Below are 16,333 nucleotides of genomic sequence, written 5' to 3' on the forward strand. Positions count from 1 at the left end.
TAACATCATAGTGATCAGAACAGCAGCCTTACCTTGGTCTGTACATTTAGCTGGTTCCTCCTCTTGGTGACAGGTGACAACAGTGCTGTACGTCACATCACCATTGTCAGGAAATGGGTCCTGCTGGTAGAGACACACAAAGGGGGTTAATGATAAAAACTCATCATCAGTCTACATGTATGAGATACCTTGTACATTTACATAATCCACAATATAAGGCATGTATTTGTTTTAACAACATTGAGATATGAGCTTTCTTAATCTCAAACAGCACAGTGTCAGTCAGGTCAAATAGGAACAGGACAGAGAAGCAACATAGGCCTACTGTGTCTACAAAGCTGAACAGGAAATCACATCACCTTAACCACTGACCTAGCTACAGACCTGATTATTATTTCTACACTGCAAACCACTTTGAGAAACTGAAATCACACTGAAATATAGAGTTAACATGTATAAATTGTACAGTTACAACACAGTGGACATGAAGCTTTAGCTGAAGTGCTAATATCTAATGCCTGCATCTTTCACAGACAGTGGATTACCCACAAGGCCTTGAGTCAGATGAGAGGAACATGAGTGTAGCCTACCACTGAGGTGTTTGTTGTCTGGTCCATGGCCTTATTGTCCTCTGGAATAAAGAAAGAGATGCAGTATTACAGACCTCTGAGATACACTAGAATAATACTGAATACATTCATCATAGAACAGTTATACTTTTGAGGCTCCTCCTCTTATGTCAAGATACATAGTTTATAAAATAGGCTAATACAGCTCTCTTCAAGGAAGATATTTATTGTCTCCAGAAAAAAAAATCCTAAAAATCAAACTGATCACTTTTTCATTAAATCATTATAGAATGAATACTTACTATGCTTTCTCCACATCTTCCATGTGACTACAAGACCAGCCATCACCACTACCAACATGCCCAGAGGAATCAGTAGGACTTTTAGATCTATGGAACTGATAGTGAAAGACTATATTTATTGTAAAATACAGTCCATAAAACATCACAGATGTTTTTTATGATGTTGTTTGTGCTGCTATGACAAAATGGAAATATTTGTTCATTTCTTCACGCCTTTTATGTGTGAAACTTTACCATCTAAGACTTCTTCATCTCACCCAGGTACGATGAAGTGGTAAATGTCTCTGTCTCTATGATGGTGAATGTCTCTATAACAGTGTCTTGGCCTATACTAGGTGTGAAAACGTTTAAGGAGGGTGTTTTTGTGCCCTAAACACTACTGTGAAAAACAGAAAATGTTACCTTTCTTCATATTTCTATTGTCATCCATTTGGAAGAGTAAGTGTGAAATACAGCTGAATGAGTGATAATTACCTTATGGTGTCCTTCTCCTTGCCCCCCTCAGGTCCTTGGACTGTGTTGTCAGTCTGAACAGGCTCAGCAGCTGGAGAGAAAGAGGATTGTTCAGTGGTTGGAGCTTGGGTTGCTGTGAGGTGAAAACAACAATGGTATTATGACTGGTGTACCAGAGAGACACAGGGTAGACTGAACTGTAAAAAGACAATATGGCTAATCTATGACCAGTAACCAATTGTCATACTTGAGTAAAAGTAAAGATACCTTAATAGAATATGACAAGTAAAAGTGAATGTCACCCAGTAAAATACTACTTGAGTAAAAGTAAAAAATTATTTAAACATACTTAAGTATCAAAAGTAAATGTAATTGCTAAAATTTACTTAAGTATCAAAAGTTAAAGTAAAAGTATGAATAATTTAAAAGTATGAATAATTTCAAATTCCTTAAATTAAGCAAACCAGACGGCACAATTGCCATGTTTTTTTAAATGTAAGGATAGCTAGGGGCACACTCCAACACTCAAATGAATGATTTGTGTTTAGTGAGTCCGCTAGATCAGAGGCAATAGGGATGACAAGGGATTTTATCTTGATAAATGCGTGAATTTTCTGTCCATTTTCTGACCTGCTTAGCATTAAAATTGTAACGAGTACTTTTGAGTTTCAGGGAAAATGTATGGAGTAAAAGTACATTATTTTCTTTAGGGATGTAGTAAAGTAAAAGTTGTCAAAAATATAAATAGTAAAGTACAGATACCTCAAAAACTACTTAAGAAGTACTTAAAAGTATTTTTACTTAAGTACTTTACCCCACTGGCTATGACCTTCTTGTTCAGTTTATTTAATTTACCCCAATATGTAGACTTAGTATTAGCACTGTTGAGTTTAAACCAATGGTAGGACCACTAAAAGCTTTTAATCAGGTTACAATCAATTTATTTTAGATGATCAGCCAGCAAGACTGGATTAAACAAGGTTAATACTTAATTCTACAGTTTCTGATTGCTCTTTACTCACTGGTTACAGTGGTGGTACTTTGTGTGGTAGTTTGTCGTCTGACAGTGATGTGAACAGGCATCATAAGGTCTCCCACTCCACACCTGTACCAGCCAGTGTTCTCCATCTTCAGTCCACTCATAGTCACCATTAAGATGTTTCCTCTGGTGGCATCAGTGGTCAGCTGTAGGGTCACTGATGTTCCATCTATAGTCCCAGAATTCCTTCCCACACAGGAACCCCTGCCACCAATCCTGCACCACCACTTATTTTTTCCAGTGTCACTATAATAGAAATTTACAATGACACTCCCTCCTTCAACTCCAGTCACCTCCTGTCGGTCCACATAGAGTTTTGGAGTACCTGAACACAGAGGTACAGACACCAAAGAAGGTCCTGAGTGATCAAGTGTTTTTTTGTAACAACTGACCACAAATATCATAATGATGATATGATGTATAGAGAACAGAAAGTAAACATATACCAACATCCCATATGTCAACTTCAACAATAATAGTGATAGCAGTAAATGTACCCAGAACACCAGTCATGTAATCATATGGAAGAGTTGCAGGATCTTACCTGGAGTGACAGATAGATCGAACTGTGCCAGCCATTTATCTGGTCCATCATTGATCTCCACAGCACACCAGTAACGTCCAGAGTCCTCTGTCCCCAGATCAGTCATGGTCACAGTGAAGGTTTGCTTGTTGATGTCATCAGAGATTGAGGCCTTATCTATGCTCTTAGTATGTACATCAGGGAAGCATCTTTTCAAATAATCTTCTTTACACAAGTATTTCACATTGGTTTTGAACTTCAGATCATAGAGATATGGGATGGTGATGGAGCCTCCTGTCTTCACAGACACACGATAAGCACCTGTAGACACAACAACAGAAAACAAATTAGATTGGAAGCAAATTCTTACAGCAGAAAAAATACTTTCCATCTGGACTATAACACACATAATACAGGAAGTGTTATTGATAAGACAAGCTACTGCTCCTGTCTTCAGAGTTTCAGCATGTGTCCAGTCCCTGTCCCTGACCTCAAATTCAGCACTTCATAGAAACATGTTAACTTACTTTTTTAATTATTATTATTTAGTCATAAACTGGGATATGACTAAATAATTAATCTGGCATATTTTTCCAAAAATAGACAATTACAGTATTTTCCATTCCATGGTAGGAAGATCTATTTTGCTAACTTTCTATACAGAATTGTTGTAGTAAAAAAAGAGAGAGAAAATATAATAAAATAATATATAAAAATAATAATATAATATAATAATACAGGCGGAATATTATATTTTCATGTTCATATTAAGATAATCGTCGAAAAGGCTATAGGCATGTCAGCCCAGTCTGTTTATTTCATTGGTTCCGAATAACACATTTTTTATAATGTAAAAAGAGAAGGGTCCTTCTATATAATATCACAAGAACAGTTGTTAATGTCAGTTACATGCATGCTGCCTGTCAGCAGAGAGACATATTTCAAGAAAGAAGATGGAAAATACATTTTAAGAGCCGCTATTGACTGCGAGTAAATATTTGTCCTCCGCATCACACTACCCATAAAGGGATAGATACATTTATTTTATAATAAACCCTGACACAGCCAGGGGGAGATAGCAATAAAGAACATGCAGTTCTGACAATCTAGAGCAAGTAAACCTGTAAACCAACCTTCTCTCCACAGACACACATTTATAGTTGATCTATCAAGTTGGCTGTTTTACACATAGGCCTATAGCATTGAAAGATAAGAGTCACGTATATAGATTGTGTAAAAATATAATATACTTCCATAAGCCAGCTATTGTGTTAATTCTGGCTATAATCGGTTTAACCCAGTGTTAACCAGACGCTCGCTAGCAGAAAATAACAGACCCTGTTGATAACACCAAACCCATTTGCCATTGTGTATCGGAACAATAATATGTCCTTTGCATGTTTGAGATGGAGATTTATTGTTTACATGGTGTCAAAAAGATAGTGATACCAATTGTTATAGGATCCTATATTCCTACTCCAGTAGAGAACCTAGACAAGTTATTAACCATCCTCCTCTATCAATACTTCATCCTATCCTAGCCCCACATTAGATCTCTCACCTGTCAATATTTTTTTTATCTTATTCAATTATATTAGTTCTAATTCTCATCCACCAAAAGGGCAGCACAGTAGGCTATAACAGCATTCAAGTCATAATAAACCCAATCTCTGCAATTAGCTTGTATCAGATCAAAGTCAAAACCCAACCTTGGTTTTTCCATTTTAACGCCTGTGCAGTCTTCAAAATAAATAAATAAAAAAGTAAGCAATTCCCATTTTTGCCTTCCCATAAATCTAAATCTAATTATAAGTCCACATAGTCCAAGGTTCTGTATCGCATGAGTAAAAAACGATGACCATCATGCATTAAAAAGTACAATAATAATATAGGATTATAATGTGTAGTGAGGTGCAATGTGTATCAGGACTACTTCAGCATGAGGTATCACTCACAGCCAAATTGTTATCTTCAAATGATTGAACAATTAGTTGTTTACATACAATTTATCGATAACCAGAAGAACATTCTGCTTTGAAAGTCGGATACAGGGCACATCGTCTCTCCACTATTTCTTGGGGAAATTGCTCATTAATAGAGAATGGTGTGTTCTTCAGCTCCCTACCCATCTGATCTGGCAGACTCACTAAACACACATGCTTCATTTGTAAATGATGTCTGAGTGTTGGTGTGTCCCTGGCTATCCATACATTTAAACAACAAAATTAAGAAAACGGTGCCATCTGATTTGCTTAAAATAAGGAATTTGAAATGATTTATACTTTTACTTTTGATACTTATGTACATTTTAGCAGTTACATTTATTTTTCATACTTAAGAATATTTTAAACAAAATACTTTTAGACTTTTACTCAAGTAGTATTTTACTGGGTAACTTTCACTTTTACTTAAGTATTATTCTATTAAGCTATCTTTACTTTAACTCAAGTATGATAATTGGGTACTTTTTACACTACTGACAGTACCTTCCCTCCCCTTTGCCAACAAAATGCTGAGCCCTTTGAAAATAAATTGTATCCCCCTTTTCCTCCATAATCTTGAGATTAGATGTCATGAAATCCTTTAATTCATCCTCTGTTGCCTGATAGTTTTCATCCTCCTTTATTTACATTATGACAATATTATTCTTCATAGGCTACTTCTGGACTTCAGATCAAGTAATTCTGCTTTTATTGCATTATTATCATACTGTAGCCTCAGTAGTGCAGGGTTGGTTCATCAATTGGTGGCCCACGCCCGAATTTGGCCCGCGGGTGATTTTATTTGGCTCCCCAATTTTTCTGAGCAAAAAATATTTATTGTTTGACATAAAAGACTGTAAAAAGGCCAGCAAATCAGCTCAAAGTCATTTTAATTTTGGAAATCTGTTCCGAAGTACTACCAAGCATAATAGTAAGATGTATGTAATTGTATACAAATGTAAGCAAGGTTTGACGTGATTATGTTTTAGTCATCTGTTTGGGCTTCTTGCGGTCAATTTGCAGTCTATAAATTACTTGTAATTATATTCCGGCCCCCTGACCATCCACTCCAGAAAAGATCAGCCCGCAGCTGAATCTAGTTGATGATCCTTGACTTAAACTGTAAAATATACTTTAAAAAACACTTGAACCTCTGACTCCATCTCAACTGTTGCTGCTCAACACCAACTACTGTAAATAGGCTGCCAGGTCCTCCATCTTTATTAACACTATAAGTGATTTTATTTGATATATGATATACAAATTAAATAATCAATTGTAGTGCATGTTTGCTTTGATGTGTACCATTCTGGTTCGATAATTTCAAAGTGTTGATCAATAAATGTTCTCTGTATTATCCATCATATTTGTTTTGCAATTATCAGCTAATCTTCAATTTTACGATTAATTCATGGACAAGCTGTGCCTACCAAACTGCCACTTGCCACATCATTTCCCCCTAAATAACTTGTTACCCTTACCTGAGAGTCTGGAGAAGATGAGGAGGAGGTAGAGGGAGAGATGAGAAGCCATTTCTGGGTCTGTGTCTCCGTATGTTCTATGGTACAAATGCACAATGTGCGTGTCAAGGACCAAGACACCAAAGAGAATGACTGAACTTCCTAATAGCAATGGCTGTCTTTAACTCTCTTCCTGCTTCTGTTTGAGTGTATATGCCCCCCTCAGTGGCAGATAGAAACTATTACATTCTATCAACTAGTTGTAACATAAGGCTCTAAAATTGATTACTTTATTTAATTAGCACATTTGTATATCTTATATCAAATAAAATCATGTATAGTGTTAATTAAAATGGATGACCCAGCAGCCTATTTAATTGGTGTTGTATTTTATTTTACAGTGAATGTGATGAAGACTGGATCCTGAGGTTGTGTTTACAAAAATGTACAGATGACAAGAATGATAAATTATTAACTGGAAAAATGAATACACATACCTGGCCAAAATCGAGGACTAAGGAAAAACGGCCTGAAAGAAACATTTACACTTGCGTTTTAAACTCACTGAGGGGCACTAGAACATCTAGGTGAAGCAGACTGTCTCTCTCTCCATGTCTCTGGTCCACAATAGGAAATGGCAGTCTTGCCTAACTGGGTAACGGCCCTGGGGACTAGCAACCACCTAGTTGACCGTGTCTAAAAAATGTAAACCCAATTTCAGTTTAAGCTTCCTCACAAGATTATCAATATGAACTTTGTATTACAGCTTCTTTTCCAACCATATACCTAGGTATTTGTAGGATGACACCTTTTTAATGAAGATAAAATGGAGCCCTGGAGTACACCTCCAGAAAACATAAAAGTCAGACTTGTGATCTTCAGAATAGACACATTGTGTTCTGTCTGAGCGATAGTTTGTAAACAAATTGACAGCCACTGACACTAACGTTATTAAGTCAGGCTAGCAACAGTTTGTGGTCAACAAAAGCAAGACTGAACCCCACACAGGATGCTGTTTCAAGTAAGAATATATTTAGCTGAGAGTTCACTTGAGAAGACTTTGACCAGGACAGGGAGCTTGGAAATAGGGCAATAGTTATTCACATCTGAAGGATGTCCACACTTTAGCAGGGTGTGAACATATGTTGATTTCCAAATTATGGGGATTAAATAGTTAATTCACCTTTTTTAAATACATTTATTTAATTTGTGCTTAATAATTTACAGTTGAAGGGTATGTGTGCTTGCAAACACCATAACACAGAAACAATGTATTTGGGCAGAGACACAACTTTATAAGAATATCTTAATTTATTTTAGAGTTTATTAACAAGGCATGCATTTTTAACATATAAAGTCTTACTGTACTATTCTATGATTCAATAAATAAGATCAGCTATGAAAGAACTCATGTGAGCTACAACATATGGACTAAAAAGTCAAATTAGGTCAAAGACAGGTAAAATGTACCATAAAATGAACAGTTTCTTATTTTGTGTGTTTTATCCCTGAAAAGCCAGGTGCAAGAAGTAAATCTATCCGTTGGTCTCACCAGAGAGACGTGTCTGGTTTCTAGTCATCTTTAATTTCACATCGCAGTCAGTTTGCCCTGAACTTCACCACAGCAATGATGGTGGACAGGAGGAAGAGCACAGCATTACCATTTTTTGGCAGGTAGAAGAACGTTCTCTCCCATCTGCAAAATAATTTCAACATTTAGAACATGTTCCTCTGTAAATTGCTGCAGTACAATGCATTTCTTTAAGGGGAATTGTAAAGGGAAGACTTGCCCAGAGGAATCAGTAGGACTTTTAGATCTATGGAACTGATGGCGAAAGACTGTTCATTGTAAAATGCAGTCCATAAAACATCACAGATAAATATATATTTTTTATGATATTCTTTGTGCTGCTATGAGACTGAGTCAAAACCCGAGACCTGAAGCGGGACAAGGTGTTCGAGACTGAGGCAAAACTGAGACCAGAAAAATGCAAATATGAATCATGACCATAATTGTCATTTTGTTAAATAGCCTTCATAAGAGTTTAAAATGGCCAGTATTTCTATTTCAGAAGAACATATGGATTCTTCAGACATTTAGAATGGTGAAAAAAATGCATGTTGATGACAAACAGAGCTACTCTACAAATTATTACCAACCAAAACACAGTGGGGAACAATGAGGGCATTCTACGCCCTCAGAGAAGTGTTAAGGATCTATATTGTAATAATATTATTTAACTGGGGTGAAAGTTTATTTTTTAAAGCCTTGGTAGAATTACATATACATTTTGTATTCATATATGATCTCTGTGGGCCTAGTAGTCTAAGACTAGTAAAGATTTGTCAAATCACTATTAACATGCACTCCCTTTTAATGTGACAGAATTACAACCAGTCATGATGTTTCCATCTGAATGTCAAACAATCACTTCAATAAGGTGCTCCTGTAGGCGGCCTGCTAACGTTCCTCCAATCACAAAATCATTCCAGCATCCAAACAGTCCACTGCGCACCTGCAATTTGATGAATGGAAAGAAACATCAGTTACACAACACCTACGTGGATTGTAATGACAATTTGTGACTGTCATTAGGTCTACACTTGTAGACTGAATTGATGTGTCCACTGCTTCATGTGACAGGGACACCAGATATCACCACCAACATGCCCAGAGGAATCGGTAGGACTGTTAAATCTATGGATCTGATGGTGAAAGACTATGTTTATTGTAAAATACAGTCCATAAAACATCACAGAGAAATAGATTAATATACATGTTTTTATTATATATTTTTCTGCTGCTATGACAAAATGGAAACATCTGTTCAGCTCTTTACACCTTGTGTGTGAAATGTGGCCATACAAGAATAGAACGCTGCTACTTCAACAAACTACAGAGGAACAAGGAAGTGGTAAATGACTGTCTCTATGACAATAGTGTCTTGGCCTATACACGGTGTGAAAATGTTTAAGGTGGGTGTTTTTACTCTACTCTGAAAAACAGAAAATATTACCTTCATATTTCTATTGTCATCCATTTGGAATAGAAGTACTGTTACTTTAATGAAATTGTAGTCAAGTAGAAGTAAAAGTGCTGGTGTAAAAAACTACTGAAGTAAATGTAAAAAGTAGCACATTCAAAATGTACTCAGTAAAAGTTACTAAGTTACTTTAAAATAATTTGCTATTTCAATTTTGATGGTTATTTTTATTCGCTTTTTACAAGAATGGAAGTTCATGTGAAAAGGGTGTGGCAATTGAATGCAAGCTTCACAAACAAAAATGTACTTTTCTATATACTACTGTATATGTAATATTGTTTACATGTAATGCTTGACAGGCTACCAGCTAACAAAATTACGTTCCAGGACGTGACAAGAACGTTATTTTAGTCCCTACACAAGTCATGATAACGTTATTGTGAAATGTTCCTTCTACGTAGCTGTGGTGTCCGCTGACAAAACTTACATCACAAGTCTTTTCAGGATGTAGAAATGTGGGGGATTTTAAACAGCTAAATAACGTTATAAGAGATGTCCTTGAATCTTCCCTGAACGTGCACACTAACGTGCCTTATTGGTACTGTAGGTACCCACTGACAAAAGTTACGTTCCCAGTGGTTACCAGAAACTGCATTTTATGGTGCTCTCAACGTACTTTCTGACGTTAAGCGACGTTATGGCGTGCATGCGCCCGGCCTGCCACAGGAGTCGCTACAAAATTATGTTCCAGGATGTGACCAAAGTTATTTTAGTCCCTACATAAGTCATGATAACGTTATTGTGAAACGTGCCTTCTACGTAGCTGTGGTGTCTGCTGACAAAACTTACGTCCCAAGTCTTTTCAGGATGTAGAAATGTGGTGGATTTTAAACAGTTAACTTCTATGAGCTACGTGGGACGCAGCCAGTGAAATATCAGGGCGGAATATTCAAAAACAACAAAAATGTTATAATTCAACTTTCTCAAACATACAACTATTTTACACCATTTTAAAAGATACACTTCTCCTTGATGTAACCACATTGTCCGATTTCAAAAAGGCTTTACAGCGAAAGCAAAACATTAGATTATGTTAGGAGAGTACATAGACAAAAATAATCACACAGCCATTTTCCAAGCAAGGACATGTGTCAATAAAACCCAAAACACAGCTAAATGAAGCACTAACCTTTGACGATCTTCATCAGATGACACTCCTAGGACATTAAGTTACACAATACATGAATGTTTTGTTCGATAAAGTTCATATTTATATCCAGAAACAGCATTTTACATTGGCGTGTGATGTTCAGAAAATGTATTCCCACCAAAACGACCGGTGAATGTGCACATCAATTTACAAAAATACTCATCATAAATGTTGACAAAATATATAACAATTATAGATGGACTACTCCTGGATGCAACCGCTGTGTCAGATTTTAAAATAGCTTTACGGAGAAAGCACATTTTTAAATATTCTGAGTACATAGCTCAGCTATCACGGCGAGCTATTCAGACACCCGCCAAGTTCGGGGCAACCTAAACTCAGAATTAGTATTAGAAATATTCTGTTACCTTTGCTTATCTTCGTCAGAATGCACTCCCAGGACTGCTACTTCCACAAGAAATGTTGTTTTTGTTCCAAATAATCCATATTTATGTACAAATACCTCAGTTTTGTTCGTGCGTAGAGCTCACTTATCCAAAGGCATAACGCGCGAGCGCAGAACCAGAGACGAAAATTCAAAATGTTCCATTACCGTACTTAGAAGCATGTGAAACGCTGTTTAAAAATCAATCTTTATGGTATTTTTTATGTAAAATTGCAATAATATTCCAACCGGACAATAGCATATTCATTCAAGAAGAAAAAAAAGGAACGGTGTGCTCACGTGACTGCGCATATCCAATCCCTTTGTTGCCAGGCAGACCACTCAGTAACTGAGCTCCTATTATCTGCCTAGTGACAGGAGAATGTTCAAACCACTTTCTGAAGGCTGTTGACAGCCAATGGAAGCCTTAGGAAGTGCAACATCCCCCACAGACACAGTCGTTTCGATAGAGAATCAAAATAACTACAATTCTCAGACTTTCCACTTCCTGCTTGGATTTTTCTCAGGTTTTTGCCTGCCATATGAGTTCTGTTATACTCACAGACACCATTCAAACAGTTTTAGAAACTTCTGAGTGTTGTCTATCCAAATCTACTAATATCATGCATATTGTAGTTTCTGGGCCAGAGTAGTAACCTGTTTAAATTGGGTACGTTTTTCATCCGGCTGTGAAAATACTGCCCCCTAGCCCAGACAGGTTAAATATGTGTATTTTTAGGTCAATCTCATAATGTTGCTTAATGTCAGAAAGTACATTGAGAGCCCCATAAAATGCAGTTTCTGGGAACCACTGGGAACGTAACTTTCGTCAGTGGGTACCTACAATACCAATAAGGCACGTAACAGTGTGATGGGACAAGGACATCCCGGCCGGCCAAACCCTCCCCTAATCCGGACGACACTGGGCCAATTGTGCATCACCTCATGGGTCTCCCGGTCGCGGCTGGCTGCGACACAGACAGGTATCGTAGCAACACAGCTTGCACTATCTTAGACCACTGCACCACTCAGGAGGCCCCTTAAGACACAACATTTAATCTACCCTGAACATATACACAGTATCCTGTCGGTAGGTGTCCACTGACGAAATATGCAAAATTCCAGAAAATACAATTTTATTTTTTACTTAAACTGTATCACAATAGATTCATGAACAGAATCATAGCAATAACCTCAAAATCAAAATAACAAGTCAGTAAAAACATGAACACTGCACTCCAATCAAGAACTTTAAAACTCCTTAAAGGTAAAAGTGAATAACTATGTTATGTTATGTTTATTCAGGTGCTACTGCTCCATCCTCATCCACTGTTGCTTCCTCGACCCACTCCTGGAAGTCACAATAACAGAAATTGGTCATTATTTTCCATAAACAAATGATCAAAATGCCGGTTTAACGTCAATTCCCTAATACATTCCTTTTGTACTAGCACAATCATTTACCTATACTGACCGACTGGATTAAAGTGAAGCAAAAAAAAAGTTATATTTAATCATACCTTTCTTACTCTTGAGCCGAGCTGGTGCATGTTTGAGAGCGTCTGTGTCACGGGTGTCATCGTATTGTAATGACCAAAACGCAGCAGGAATGTGGATGCTCATCTTGAATATTTATTAACACAGAGAGCACGGAAAAAAAGTAACAAAACGACAGTTTAACATGCTACACTCACAACAGCAGTGCTAAAGACAACTACCCACAAATCCCCAGGTGAAAACAAGCAACTAATATATGACTCCCAATCAGGAACAACGACGTACAGCTGTTCCTGATCGGGAGCCACACAGACCACACAGAAATAGACAGACTAGAAAACCATAGAAAACCAACACTAGAACATATACTAAAACCCCAGACTACATAAACCAAACACCCCTTAAATAATACACACAACCCCAACCATACAAAACAAATACCCTTCTGCCACGTCCTGACCAAATACTAATACAATTACTCCCTCTGCTGGTCAGGACGTGACAGTCTGCTATTTTGTCATCTACCTCTTGGTAGGTAGCCTTGGGGTGTGCTTTCAGGGACGCTCCTATGTTGTGAAAAAGAATTGAAATGGTACATTCCATGTCATATCATTACTTTTCCACCTATGCTGGCTGAGACAGAGGTTGGGTACTGTCCCTCTCGTCCCTCATAGGCAGTTTTGGCCATGAGACCTCTCTCCTTCACCTTTCCTTTGTCCTCTCGCCGATCTTAACAGGTGGTAGGATTTCACATTTAGCTTGTAACTGCCTTGTTACTGATTTAATTCATTTGAAATGTTAATAAATACACATTTGACTTACCATCACTTGACCAATAATACTATCTAAACTTGTGCATTTACTTACTTGTGACAGCATCATAGATTGATAGCTCATTAAAGGCCCTCTTCCCCTTCAAGGAGTAACCTGTCCACAGCTCCTGTGTTCCAATTTTTCTCATCATTCGTCTGATTCCTGAGCCCAGGTCCAGGCCACAGCAGAGGGTCAGGTATCGGATCTGATAAAATTAACAATATTTAAAAAATTCCCACTCATTTGTGTGTTCCTCAGCTAAAACAGCTGGCCATAAAGTTCTGATTGATAGTAATGAGAAATCATTTTTGTAGTATATCATGTAATCATGGGCTAAAACTTGTGTAAACAGGCTGATCGTTTCTTCTTAAGATAACTTAAGTGTTAATTGGGAAATCAATCCAAACACTAAATAGGCATATGGCAACTGCATTTCGTTGACATTAAGATATTTAGATTCAATAAGATTGCAGGTTGCAATCTTCTCTCAAATCTGGACGCATTCAAGTGGCTCTTGATAAACAGCTAACTTATTTTTGTCAATTGCTGTTAAAATACTTGATGTAGATTTCCCATTTTTTACAAACAGATACATTTTAAATGGCCATCCTTACCATTTTCTTTCGATAGTGGGAGTCTAAGTGTTTCACAGATATCCTTCAGTTCCTCATTTGTTTCTGCAGGGTTTTGCAGCATTTCAAGTTGCCCCAAGGATTCCGACTCCTTTGGCTGCTGGGCCTCTATGGCCTCCATAACTTGGTTCAGAACAGTCTTGAACTCTGTACGGATCATCTCCAGTTTCACCATTATCCTCATCTCCACTGCTTGAAGATCTGCAAAATAATAAAAGACTGAGCAGTTTAGTTGCAAGCAGCTTGACGATAGAAGCCATGAGTACCAGGCAGGACATGTATCAAGGCCATGTGAAATACCTCGATCAAAATATCCACCCTTCATATATATTAGTAGTATTGATAACCATATAGCTGCTGACAGCCATACAATTTGGAATTGATGTTGATAATACAAGAGAAGCAACATTTTGTAACATATAGGCTAACATAATATACCTTTAATGTATCCAGCGGGCATCTCAGAAGCCACAGTGAAGGGATGTCAGTCAGGAGCTCAGTGGGAAGGTTAATGAAATGCTAAGCATAATTTTTTGTTTTAAATAATGCTTTTAGTGTGATGGCAAATACATACAGATATTTACAAACATGGCATCACACTTGTGTTTTACCCAAGAAGAATATGGTCATTTCACTACTGTTGTAAATACAAGTTTCACCCATACACAGCACCACAAGTATTTGGAAAGTTCTAACAGTATGCACAAAGTAGAAATAAGACTTGAAATAACCTAATATGCAAAAATGTGATGGTAATTGTATTCTATTGAGTGGCTTTGAAAGGTTTGTAAAGCTGTAATACTTCATACAATTCAATTGTTTACCCTAACAAACTACAACCAGATACTTACTGTCGCTCTGGCTTGAGGTGGCACATGGCCTCAAGTCCTCTGCATCTGCAACGTCAGAGAATATCACAGATGTCAAACCGTTACCACATTTACAGTACACACTTAACAGATTTCCCTGTTCATCCCGTACAGTTGGTGGGAACAGAACTTTTAGAAAGTAGGCTTGTTTATCAGACTTGAAACATTATGTACCTTGTAGGGTCTTTTCAAAGACACTGGCTCTTGAAGTTGCTAATAAAATAAAGAACTGTTACACTTTGGTAATGTGACTAATAATCAAGTATGTCAAGATCAGATGGGTGTGGTAATTTCTTGTCATATCAACTGTCATTAGGTTATGATTTCATGCCGTCTCAATTTAAGACTAGTACTTGCATTAACTGTAAGCTTTTCTTCACCCACATACTTGAATGTGTGTCAAACTTCCCATCAACTTGTTGATAATACATTTAATGACCCAGTTGCCTAATGCAGGATCTTACCACTGGGGGCTGGTGGAAGCTGGGGCACTGGAAGCTGGGCTTGTCTGGGTTCATTTGTCTCTTTCTGGAGTGCTTCACTTCCATCATCATCTTACGAAGCACAATACTACATTTGTTTTACATTTATTTCATCTACTTCCTGATGCATGTAATACAAACAATGGAATAAGAGTAGTTAAGAAATCCCCACCTCACCCTCTTCGCTGGTTTCTCGTCAGATTCAACATTGGAGGTGTCAAACCCCCGTTTGGCTCGTTGCTCTGCCACAGAGTAATTGTCTGTACGTGCAATAAACATAGTCATAAATACTTTCCTATTAACACTGGCAAAACAGGGTATTGAGTATTTGTAATTCACATAGTAACACTTTCAGCAAATACATATAGTACTTAAGAGGGGGAAGTTCCTGACTCTACTGACCAGGAGTGGGTTGCACCAGTTTGACGCAAATAAGGTGTAAGAGATAAGTTGGGCCTACCTACGCCCGACATAATGATTTAGAAAATTGAACAAGATGCGACATGACTAGTCATGAAACACTTACCTTGGAAACTAGTTATAGATTTATACTATACGTCTACTCCACATTACACTTCGTTTTTACACCCAGGTGTAGCAAAAGCTATTACTTTCAACCAGGTGGTGACACAGGTTTACGCCTGGCTTAGAACATATTCTACGTTGGAACTAGCCTTACGTATAGGAGTATGTTCAACTGATGCAACCTGCTCCAGAGCCACACAACTAAGCATACATTGCAATATAAACGGGAGTGGATGGATACAGTAAAATATTATTTTACCAGTGGATGAAAAGATGGAAATTCTGTACCTCTCCCGTAATATTTTGTGAGGCCGGTCTCCTCTCTTAATCATTGTTGCGCTGGCATTTCTTGGCCAGTAGCAACACAGGACCTGCAAGATATGAGACACTGCCTAAAGTTAACTATTTATCCATCCCTTTGCTGAAAAGGGTAAACCATTTAACTGATCAACTCACCCCATCTCTCTTCTCCACCCGCTGCTCTGGTACAACTTCAACAAAATGTACAACATAATAACGCTGTGTGCCCTGTGCAGAAAAACAAAACACCAATTCCACACTGTTCAGTCTCTTGATTTACCAGCCAAGATAGTTTGCAAAACTAATAC

General features: G+C 37.5%; 1 protein-coding gene across 1 annotated transcript; it reads right to left on the reverse strand.

Annotated features, from left to right (window-relative positions):
- Window positions 1-1,108: 1,108 nt before the first annotated feature.
- LOC145879313 (polymeric immunoglobulin receptor-like) lies at window positions 1,109-15,272 on the reverse strand. The gene is made up of 6 exons (XM_082974862.1): window positions 15,183-15,272; window positions 13,272-13,422; window positions 2,908-3,207; window positions 2,347-2,688; window positions 1,346-1,457; window positions 1,109-1,202 (listed from the first exon to the last, which is right to left on the reverse strand). The coding sequence occupies exons 1-6, from the start codon at window positions 15,270-15,272 to the stop codon at window positions 1,109-1,111; spliced, it is 1,089 nt and encodes a 362-aa protein (XP_082830988.1).
- Between the last annotated feature and the right edge of the window lie 1,061 nt (window positions 15,273-16,333).

The sequence above is a fragment of the Salmo salar genome, chromosome 01 (assembly GCF_965601325.2).
Source record: "Salmo salar chromosome 01, fSalSal1, whole genome shotgun sequence".
Lineage (NCBI taxonomy): Eukaryota > Metazoa > Chordata > Actinopteri > Salmoniformes > Salmonidae > Salmo > Salmo salar.

Coding starts and splice junctions, on each gene's coding strand:
- LOC145879313 (XM_082974862.1), bottom strand. CDS start 15,272: ATGATGATGGAAGTGAAGCACTCCAGAAAGAGACAAATGAACCCAGAC. Junction 13,423..15,182: donor GCTTCCACCAGCCCCCAGTG/GTAAGATCCTGC, acceptor TAATTTTATCAG/ATCCGATACCTGACCCTCTG. Junction 1,458..2,346: donor AAGTACCACCACTGTAACCA/GTGAGTAAAGAG, acceptor TTCACCTCACAG/CAACCCAAGCTCCAACCACT.